We start from the raw sequence: 12163 nt of genomic DNA, 5'->3' as shown, positions 1-12163 counted from the left end.
CCTCGAAGACCTACCATCTAGCAGACGGAAAGGGACATGCTAACAAATAGGGGCACTAGGTTTTTAGACTGCTATGACATAAGATTTAACAAAGGACAGTGGGAGAACAAAAAGAAGGGGTTAAATTTAGCTGGTGGTGGAGTATGTCAGGAAAGACTTCTTCAGGTTGGCAATTTGGCCTGAATCTAGGAAAAAAGATGAATGGGGCCAGGTGGGAGTAAAAAAGGGGACCATAGACAGGAGGAGGTGTGTAAAGATGGACAGAAAGCATGGTATCATAGACACTACAAAAACGAGGAAGTGCCGAGACAGTGGACAAAAGCTTCAAATGACAAGATTAAATATGATAAAAGAGTTCCCTGGATTTGGGAAATGGGAAGTTATCCTTGAACTTTGCTAGAGCCATTTCAATGGAGTAGCAGGTCAGAAGTCTGGCTGCTATGAATTTAAAAGGATGAAAAGAATAAAGAAAAATATTTTAGAGTAAATGAAAGACAAAAAAAAAAGGTGACAACAAGTTTAGACTGTTTCTTGGAGTCATTTGCCTTTTTACTTTCAAGCATACTAGTTCAGGTATGACAAGGGTTACTTACATAGGATTTACATTTCTATGAGAAAATGACTCCCAATTGCCATCTTAAAAACTTAAAAACAAGTTTTTAAACACAATCCATTCTTAATTTAAAGGTTGCCTATATTATTTCAAACAATACAGGCAGCCTTTTAAATATATATTTAACAATTATTAAACATGTTAATTATCAAATATTAATTAAACATGTTAGTATGTTTAATGTTTACATGTTATTTTAAATATAAAATCAACATTTCTACAGATTCACTCTGCCATCACTAACTTGTCTTTCATATCCTTCAAAATAAATAACACCTGTAATTGTTTATAGTAGAAAAGGTGCTTTATTTTACATATCATTGGTACACGATACATAAAACTGCCTAAAATCAGTCTTGGAAAACACAACAGTCAGTCAATTACACCTTAAAGGGTCAAAGACCAAGTCTATTTTGCAATCTACTTCATTTATGATCAAATGACTACAATAATTTTAAATACTAATAAGCTCTTCATATCCAATGTTACAAATGATTTTTATGTTACAAGGGCTGTAATTTTTTAAAATAAAAATATCTTTAGCTATAGACCTTATTTCTAATCAGAATGAATCTTTGCTAGTCTACAAGTCTTTGAAATAACAGATCAACAATTTCGCCTTCCTATAGATAATTGTATTTATGTAATTGGGTAATGAGGCAGGAGTCCTTCATACATGCAATCGGATTATTTCAATTTTTTAAAAAATGCAGATAAAATTGAGTTTATATATACCCTATGTCTAATTAAGTTGCCAAAGAAGTTTATTAAACTAAAATGAAGCCAATATGATATTTTAGAAAACATAATTCTGAGAGCATGCAACATCAAAAATACTTGTACTACTTCTGAGAGCCCGAGCTGCAGAACACAGAAGAGGACTGGCACAAAGGCTGTTACATCTGAATTGCTTACCCAGCTGGGATGAGTAAAGAAAGTCATTTAACTCAGTGCAAACCCTATGAAAAATGTCTGCATGATACAGCCCTACTGCTACACAGAGGGATCTTCACTTAGAAAATGTGCAAATCATAAGAAGCTAAATGCACTCCTTTTGCTATTTACTCCAATTCATTCTATTCATCAGCACACAGCTCTAAGATCTCTTATTAACTACTAATGTCAAAGCCACAGAGATTTCTTAATGGCATTTTTTAGTCACCAATCCCTTATCACAGAGATAAATATGACTGGTGCTTAATGTACAAATGCCAAAAAAAAAAAAAAAAAGAATCTGGGCTAAGTATCAAGGCAAAAACATTTATCATTTTAACAAATCCCTCAGTATAGAAAGACTTCTCTTCCCTCTAAAAAATAAGTCATATGTTAGAACCACAGGTTCAGAATCACCTCCTGGTCCAGAAGAGTGGAGGCATTTAAGCAAAGTAAACTGAATCAAATACTAAACAGGTATAAATGTGCACACTCAAACAAATATTCTATCCTTTGCTTAAAATCAACTTATTCCTTGTCATTAGAAGTGCTTCAAGATGCACGTTGTTAATTAATGCAGAAAAGAAAGCGTTGAAAGCCAAACTTTTTCTATTAAAGCAATAGATCTTTAAAATAATTGGGCTTCAAACATATACTTTTAGTAAAACTTTCCATTCATTTTCTTTTTATAATTAAGTATACACATATACACAACAAACCCTAATATTTAATATGTGCAAAATTGCTTATCATGTATTTTAACTTTGGTTAAGTATTTGTTTAGCCTATATCAGACACATTACAGAAGCTAGACAAATGATTACAAACATAATAATGAGGTAAGTTAAAATTCTACTAGTGCAAAAAGCAAGCATATGCCAAAAGCAAAGCATATGAATTAAACAAATGCAGAATGAAGCTCTCACCAAGGGCATTGCTGGGATAACAAACCAGAGAAGCTCCTTGTAAACATTGTAAAGTACACATTTAAAGAGTAAAGATTCATACAGCCACAAAAAAGGTATTCTAACAACACCATAGTAGTGCATTTATTTTATCTTTAGAGTTTGGAAACCACTTATTATGTGTCTAACAATTTGCATATTTTCTTCAAGAGAAACTTAATTAGTGAGACACATTAATTACAAATACTGTAGTATAAAAATCCCAGTTCTTTACAAAAATTATATATTAAAATATTCTATACACTTTAAATTAGTAACTGGAACACACATATATATCAATTCTGCACAATTAAATCCATCTTTGCTGGGGGGTATTATACATGAAATTTGAGGACATAGCTACTCAGTCAACCTAAACTGGCATAAGGTTATGTGGTATAAAAAAAGATAGACCTGTGCCCCTGCAGTTATTGAAGCTCTTAGTTTGAAATATCTTTTCTGCAATTATTGCTCTGTATATTAATTCCAGGTTTAAATAGACAGTGGAACCATGAAATTCCTAAAAAGTTTAAAACAAGTTACCTGTAGCAGAGTGTTTATAATACCTATCTGTATCTTTAAGGTTGTAATGGAACCTGAGTTAGCTGTCTAATGCTTATATTTTCATAGTAAAAAAGTTTATACAATTTCAAGGTAAAAACAATGCAAAAATAAAACATTTAGAGCATTTACAAAAATCTTACAAATGTTTAAAACACCATTTTAAAACTTGTGTCCTGTTAAGGTGCTTGTTTCTTTCTCCAGTAGGAGGACATATACTTTAATTTTTAATTCAATTATGAAGATTTTAATTTTAGCAAAAGCAAAATTAGAGCCATTAAGACAGATGAAAATGTTCAGGGATATATTTCACTTCTACTAAAAACACAAAACCTTAGTGCTGAAAGGGACCTAAAAGATAAACGGTTTTCACTCTCTCATCTGTTATGAGGAAAATGAGGGCCAGATAAGTTAAGTGCTTTGGCCAAAAATGTATTCAAATATATTGGCCTGGTAAGAATCAAGAAAACTCATTGTTCTTATTGTATTTTACCATGATTCTTGGAAAATAATAAAAGTTCAAAAGCAGTTTCTAAACTTGCCTCTTTCTTTTTTAATTTCTTAAGCTCTGTGCTAACTGTAAACAAAGAAAGGAATCAAACAACTACTAGAATTATTATAGTATCACACATATTATCCAATAGAAGACAGCTGTTAGAGGAACACTGCTCATATAGAATAAAGATAGAGGGAGTACTCAAAGATAGGACATTAACAAAGTAGAGAACATTTACTATATAAGACAGCATAGTATACAACAGCCAGTTACTAGAATTATCTCAATAACTCTAGGATGACTGGGTTACATAGCCCTTATAAAATATATTGGGGTAATAAAGCTTTCTAGCTTTTATCTTAATTTCACTGTTTTTCTTTATAAAAGAGCTATATCTGTAAGGAAGAACTCATATACTAATTTTCAGAGAGTCTTTGCTTCTTTTCTTTTATTTGGATCTATAATTCAGCAAATACATTTTAAGAACAATTTACAAACTTAAGTTCATAACTGCTGGAAATACAGTCAGAGAATACTCTTTTAAATGACAAATCTTCATAACCAGTTACTAATAAATAATCATAATCACAATAGCTTCAGTAAAAAAAAATTCAATTTAAAGGTGCTTTCTTATTGTTACCTTGAAGCCACCGAACTTGTGTAGCTGGTCCATATCCCTTTTCATTCTTTGCTGATATCCTGAACACAATGGCAGGCCTGGATGTATAATCAATATGTGCATTTGCAAGTTGCCCAGCAGTTACTGTACATGATGTCTTAAGACCACAATAAATCCTCATGAACACAAGTTGACTTGGATTATCTTGTATCTGTGCTGTGCGGATAGCCAAGTAGGCTGAATATTCCAAAATATTTCCAGAAGGTGAAGTTGGAGGTTCCCAGGAAAGGTGGATACCTTCAACATTCTTGAAGAGGGCGGGAAAAAAAACAGGTTAAAGGTTCTTAAGTTTCCTCTGTTATCACTCATTATGTTGAGTCTATCTTTAGAATACAAAATGCTCATTTTTGCTAAAATAATTGCATTAGATGTTAGATCTTTTTTGTTGATTTTTAAAACCTACCTCATTTGAATCTACAATGTTTAATTCACGCTTGCTTTCCAAAAACAACTAAGTTTAAATGTCTACCTGTAATGTCCCAAAACGGGGATTTTTATTTCCTAAACAATCTCTAGGGAGGGATGGGACATTAGGATAAAATATAATTCAGTTTTGAGTCCTCTATTAAAATTCTCCAGCCAAATGTTTTCATTCCATAATAACAAGAACAAATTTAGAAGCATACCAGATTTCCCTGCCTTTCTGTGATTTGGATGCTGTAATTTTGCTTGAAATCACATGGACACGTAGAGGCAGACAACACACACTGGGGCCTTTCGGAGAGTGGAGGGTGGGAGGAGGGAGAGGATCAGGAAAAATAACTAATGGATACTAGGCTTAATACCTGGGTGATGAAATAATGTGCATAACAAACCCCCATGACACTCATTTACTTTTGGAACAAACCTGCACATATGCCCCTGAATTTAAAATAAAAGTTAAAAAAATATGAATGATTAGCTAAAATTATTTTTTAAACTTTTAATCCATTCTTTTAGGTATCTCTCATTTCATAAGATGGTAACAAGAATTTCTAAACTAGTTTACTTCACATATGAAATTTCAAATAATTTAAAATCAACAAGTCTTGACCCGATGTCTCACCTTTGAAATTCTGACTGCAGAAGGAGCTCCAGGAAAACCAGGAATACAAGTTTTAAATTCACTGATTTTGCTGAAAGGACCTATCCCACAACCATTGATTGCAGCAACCCTGAATCTGTATCCTGTGCCTGGAACAAGATCTTGTTTCTTAAGCAAGCTGTAGTCAGGTACATCTGCATTTCCTACCTAAAATGTAATATATGCAAAAGTTAAAGAAAAGGTACAATTAATATTATTAAAGTTTCAAAAATTAATTCAATTTTTATTAAACAAAAAAACTTTTAAAACATAAATTATGTTTTAAGGTTCTGGTTCACATTTATCTCCCTCTCTCTCACATGGAATCAACCCTCCAATAGAGAAGCATACATCTGCTCCTTATCCAGAGGCGAGCACTCTTTCCAACTGAGAATCACTGATTATACAGATAAATGTAAGAGCATTCTTCATGTGAACAATGTGAAGGTAGAAAAAAAGCTGACAACCACTATAAACAAAGTATCAACTATCCCATCATCATGTAAACTTATCTTGAAGCAGAAATCTCAGAAGATATACTGTCAAATAATAGTCTGCCCAGGAACAATACCCTTTAGAGACAGGCAGGCAAGCTTGATAGAAAAGGAGGGACTAGCAGGTAGTACAGAGTGTTTTTTGTTTTTTTTTTGAGACGGAGTCTCGCTCTGTCTCCCAGGCTGGAGTGCAGCGGCACAATCTCAGCTCACTGCAACAGTCCGCTTCCCAGATTCAAGTGATTCTCCTGCCTCAGCCTCCCAAGTAGCTGAGATTACAAATGACTGCCACCACCCCCAGCTAATTTTTGTATTTTTTAGCAGAGACAGGGTTTTGCCATGCTGGCCAGGAATTCCTGACCAAAGGTGATCGACCCATCTGGAACTCCCGAGCAAAGGTGATCCACCCGTCTCAGCCTCCTAAAGTGCTGGGATTACAGGCATGAGCCACCACGCCCGGCCTATAGAGCATTTTTAAAAATTAAAATTCAGCAGACACCAAATAAATGTTAAATAATTAGATTATATACTCTAGGTAGGAAGATAATAACATTTACAACTTTCAAACAATTTTTACATATGCTCCCTAACTCTCCCAGTTAGACAGAGAGTGCCAATGTGCTCTCCTACTTTAAGGGAGCCATGTCATCTCTACTTTACAGATGAGGAAACTGAGTCTGGGAGAGATTAAACAAGTTGACTTGCCAAGCTCACACTGCTGAATGCTGGAACTAGTGATTCAACCCTAAGTTTACTAGCTCTAAATTTTAGGCTATTTTTTCTTTTAGGAAAAATCAGGTAGCTACTAGGCCCTTAGACACAGACACGTCTTTATATATGAAATCCAACTACAGTGAGAAATTTCACTGGGCATAATACTAATTATTAACTAGAATTTCTATTTTTGTCAAGAGTTAGAAAAATTCTATATGAAAAAGAGGGATATGAGGAGTAATAGTAGAGCAACTAAAATACATATAAATATATAGGATATATTCCCCATTTGTACGTATCTTCAGGAGATTCAAAATGAACATCTATTTCCTTGGCAATTCTCTCTCAGAAATTCTCCATTTAGTAATTTTTAAATTTTTATTTATTTATTTATTTATTTTTTGGAGACAGCATCTCACTCTGTCATCCAGGCTGGAGTGCAGTGGCCTGAACATGGCTCACTGCAGCCTTGACCTCCTGGTTCAAGTGATCCTCCCACCTCAGCCTCCCAAGTAGTTGGGAGCAGAAGCGTGTACCTTGCCCAGCAAATTTCTTTATTTTTTGTAAGACAGGATCTTGCCATGTTGCCCAGGCTGGCCTGGAACTCCTGGGCTCAAGCTCCTCTCACCTTAGCCTTCCAAAGTACTGGGATTACAGGCATGAGTCACTGCACCTGGCCTTTATAAATTTTTTCAATGTGCTTTGGAGCTGTTATCTATGTAATAATTCTTAGAAGGTTAAATGTCTAATTTACATATATATCAAATATCTCATATATGTATATGAGGTCCTCTTTAAGGGGTTTCAGCATCAAGGGAATATTAGATTGTATTTAATAGCGTATCAGGGCTTTTAGATTTTTTTTAATTGTAAAATCAGAAATAAAAAATTTTTTTTCAATAGAAAAAAAAGTTCCATTCTCTAGACACACTGGTTAACAAAATTAGAGATATTTCAAAAAACTCTTATCTGTGCTAGTCAGACTAAATTATTTATGACTCAAAACCTAGCTCATTGGCTGGGTGTGGTGGCTCATGGCTGTAATCCCAGCACTTTTGGAGGCTGGGGCGGAAGGATCACTTGAGCCCAGGAGTTGGAGACCAACCTGGGCAACATGGTGAAACCCAGTCTCTACAAAAATTAGCTGGTAATGGTGGCTTGTCCCTGTAGTCCTAGATACTCAGGAAGCCAAGGTGTGAGGATAACTTAAGCCCAGGAGACTGAGACTGCAGTGAGCTCTGATCGCACCACTGCACTCCAGCTTGGGTGACAGAGCAAGACCCTGTCTCAAACAAACAAACAACAAACAAAAAACTCTCCACCTCAGTGATTGTATAAGTTTTTTTTTTTTTAAATTTAGAGATAGGTATTGCTATGTTGCCCAGGTTGGAATGTAGTGGCTATTCACAGGTGCAATCACACTGCACTGCAGCCTCAAACTCCTGGGCTCAAGCAATCCTCCTGACTCAGCCTCCTGAGTAGCTGGGACTGCAGGCATGCTCCACCACACCTGGTTCAAAGATTTTTTAAATGACATGCTTGTGATGTAGTCCATACAAAGGGCCTTAACAAAGAATACAGTGTAACTTGGTGATATGATTTGGATCTGTTTTCCTACCAAATCTCATGTAGAATTGTAATCCCTAGTGTTGGAGGTAGGACCTGATGGGAGGTGATTGGATCGTAAGGGCAGAGTTCTCATGAATGGTTTAGCACCATCCCCCCTTAGTATTGTATAGTGAGTTCTCATGAGATCTGGTTGTTTAAAAGTGTGTGGCACCTCCCCACCCCACGCATTGCCCCTGTTCCTGCCATGTAAGACATGCCTGCTTTTCCTTCATCTTCTGCCATGATTGGAAGTTTTCTGAGGCCTCTCCAGAAGCTGAGCAGATGCCAGCATCATGCTTCCTGTATAGCCTGTGGAACCTTGAGCCATTTAAACCTCTTTATAAATTATACAGTCTCAGGTATTTCTTTTCTTTTTTTTTTTTTTGAGACGGAGTCTTGCACTGTCATCCAGGCTGGAGTGCAGTGGCGCCATCTTGGCTCACTGCAAGCTCCACCTCCCGGGTTCATGCCATTCTCCTGCCTCAGCCTCCTGAGTAGCTTGGACTACAGGTGTTTGCCACCACACCCGGCTAATTTTTTGTACTTTTAGTAGAGATAGGGTTTCACCGTGTTAGCCAGAATGGTCTCGATCTCCTGACCTTGTGATCCGCCCACCCTGGCCTCCCAAAGTGCTGGGATTACAGGCGTGAGCCACTGCACCTGGCCAGTCTCAGGTATTTCTTTATAGCAATGCGAGAATGGCCTAATACATTTGGTATACAGAATTCACAATTATACAGATTGTGGATGGATCCCAATTTTACTCATTCAAGTGACCTGAATCAGGGTTCTAAAAAAGAAATCTCATTCTTAATTATTTTTTTCTTTCCCTTTCTTAGTTATTGGTAAAGAAAAATCTCATCCTTGAGGCTTATAATTTACAATGTAGAAAATACATCAATAACTACCTTTGAGATGCTTTGCTTCCCTTTTGGCAGCAAATAAAACTGGCTCACCAAAGCTGTATTATTTTTAAAAATTCCCACATCGCACCATTGTCGTTCTCCTGCTTTCATTGTGGCCACTGGATTTGAAGGAGTCTCTTTCTAATTTCAGAGAAAAAAAATTTATGAAGACTCTTATTGAATATATGAAAAATTTCAAGATTTAATAAGTCCATGCAGTGATCTACAAGTAGGTATTTGGATAAACACCACAACATTAACAACTCATATGTAAATAAAGTCTTAACAGATTAGGTCAACTGACAGTGAAACAGGGATGCCAATTCAAACACAGGAGTGACAGGCATTCTCCAAGTCAGTAGCTCTGTACTATCAACCTAGCTGGAGTTAGCATGCTTTCCAATCAGTGATATGTTAAAATGCCAGCTATTTTATAGAACATTGTCATTTCAGAGACTCTCTCAGAAAATGTAATTCCTTTAGCGTTAACATTACAACTTGCTCCAAAAGGAGCAAATAAAGAAAAATTCATTCCAAGCTGGCTCATTTCTAGATCCAAAAACAACTAGCAAAAATTCAGTGATCTTTGCACTTAAAATACCTGTGATTCTCCAAACCTAAAAGGAGAAAAAATGTTCAAAACTAAAATGCAATTTGAATATACTTTAGTATATACTAAAGAGGAGTAGATTAAACAGTTTTACATTTTTTATCCTGTTTTAAAACAAATAAACTTCCTCTACCTTAAGCTACTTTTAGTGGTAAGTGAATTATACTTATCCCTGGAACTAACCTTTTAAAGCCATCTTCTTATAAATGAGACACTGTTTCCAGAAGCTCAAAACAAATGTGCACTTCAGTTATTTATTTCTGTCTTAAATATATAACAGCAGAGGTACATGCTTATAATTCACATTTTTTTAATATTTAGGCTATCACACATGACAAAGTGAGCTAACTAGAAGAGTCTTTAAAGTTAAAAAAAGAGTAATAGCTTTAAACTTGTTGTAAAAACTCTTTTCAACAACTTTTATAAAACAACTGGCTCCAACTCAAATAACAAATACAATTCTGGCTGATGCATGGCAAAATAGACTCAAGAGAAAAAAAATTCATTTTAGTGATCCTTCCCTGAGATAAGTCTAAAAACACCAGGACTTAACATTCTGGAAAGATGAAAGCTGATAAAGGTAAATATATGGTCAAAATCCATAAAGTCACGATTGAAAGAAAACAAAAACTAAAGAGAATTCTTAAAGATTCTAAAAGTTAAATTTAGGTCAAATGAAAACTCTTGCTCACAGAAATTAAGTTGAAATGACTAATAACAAAAAAAAAAACCCTCAAAAGTATATATATGTATGTTTTATCCTTATATTTATCTAAGTAAGACAATCTTGGTATATTTGTAAGGCACTTTCCTGGCATTTTAAGTTTGGTGCCATGCATACCAAATTTGGCCTATGTAAAACAACCAAATATCAGAGATTATTGGGCTACCCTACATTTATGTCAATCCACTATTGCAATATTCTGTTGTGCTCCTATTAAGTAGCTAGCAATACAGCCATTCAAGTTTTATGTTCCATAACACATCCTATCTTTTAACCATTAATGTAATTTACACATATATACACATATATGTATGTATATATACATACACACATTTCTGATTATAAAAATAACATTTCATTATAGAAAAATATAAAAAGCATAAAGAAGAAAGTAAAAAGTATCTGTGGCCCCCCACCTGGATTTTAGAGTGGTTATGTGTGGGTACATGTGAGAGTATAAATGTATGAATTGCATGTATTTTTTAACAAAATTGAGAACACAACACGTTATTTTTTATCCAGCTTTTTCACTAAACGTTATACTGTGAACATTTTCCTATTCAATCATTTATTTCTAAATGTATGTCAATTCGTTACTGAGACCTGAGAATCTTTTTATGAAATTATTTAGAAGTTGCTCAGCATTTAAAAGTACATAATCATGTGTAAACATGCATCATCACCAGGTCATGTACTTACAGAAAACGGCATTGCTGTAGCATGTGTCTCTACACGGCTGATCTTTGTTGCAGGCAGTGCATATGTTTCATCAACTAAAAATTAAACAATTTATCAGATAAGATTTACATAACTTACCAGATACATTAAAATATAATTTTTAAATATATATTTAATGCCACTAACTATAAACTTAAAAATGGCTAAGACAGCAAATTTTATGTTATGTGTATTTTATCATAATAAAAAAACAGCCAGAGGGTATTGTACTATTATTGACAATAAGTAGTAATATTGACCCTTTAACTCAAAACAATTCATAAACTTCATTTTTTAAGGGTTTGATGACTAGCTAGAACTTCAGAGAATGTTTACTAAAGATGCAATACAATTCCTATTCCAAAAGAATAAGAATTTATCAAATTAGAAATCAAGCAAGTTGGAAGAATTGTTAATACACAGTCTAGAACCAATCTTGTCTAAAAAGCAGTTTGCTAAATTTATTCACAGTAGGAAAGACACATTCTGATTGTATTTCAGTGATGTGTGCTAATCTAAATATTTTATGCAGAGAATATTTTATAAAATAATTTTAACTGAAATGCTTTATCTGTTTACATTACATTCTGGAAAGATGAAAGTTGATAAAGGTAAATATATGGTCAAAATCCATAAAGTCATGATTGAAAGAAAACAAAAACTAAAGAGAATTCTTAAAGATTCTAAAAGTTAAATTTAGGTCAAATGAAAACTCTTGCTCACAGAAATTAAGTTGAAATGACTAATAACAAAATTCCAAGATGAAATGCAATTCCCATCTAAGACAAGTAAGTTTGATGAATTTACATACATAAATGGTTCAAAATACAGTATGTGAAACACATTTCAAACCTTCAGATTTGGTACTGAATGTTGTTAGTGAAGTTTCATCTTTAACAACTGCCCCATTTGTACTGGATGATTCAGTTTTAATGGTCTGCTGGGTTACCATAGTTTGTGTGCTGGAAACAGTACTGGATACAGAAGTTTCAGGAATTACTGTTCTTACATCCAGGCAACTACTTAGAACACCTACATTTGCTGAAGTGTGAGGACCTAAAATAAAAGGGAAAAGGTAATTATTAATATAACATCTGCAGAT

The 12163-nt window shown here is 34.4% G+C and overlaps 1 protein-coding gene across 2 annotated transcripts in view; it reads right to left on the bottom strand.

Annotated features, from left to right (window-relative positions):
• Positions 1–895: 895 nt before the first annotated feature.
• Positions 896–12163, bottom strand: part of HCFC2 (host cell factor C2) — a 42177-nt gene continuing 30909 nt past the window's right edge. The window contains 5 exon segments of one of the 2 annotated variants that reach the window (NM_001261732.1): positions 896–4473; positions 5272–5457; positions 9014–9151; positions 11044–11117; positions 11914–12117. In NM_001261732.1, the coding sequence (NP_001248661.1) occupies positions 4159–4473; positions 5272–5457; positions 9014–9151; positions 11044–11117; positions 11914–12117 (917 nt within the window). In that variant the 3' untranslated portion in view covers positions 896–4158. 2 annotated transcript variants of the gene reach the window in all.

The sequence above is a fragment of the Macaca mulatta genome, chromosome 11, assembly GCF_049350105.2.
Source record: "Macaca mulatta isolate MMU2019108-1 chromosome 11, T2T-MMU8v2.0, whole genome shotgun sequence".
Taxonomy (NCBI): Eukaryota; Metazoa; Chordata; class Mammalia; order Primates; family Cercopithecidae; genus Macaca; species Macaca mulatta.
Note: the sequence above shows the minus strand (reverse complement) of the source record. Positions and strands in the feature narration are given on the sequence as shown.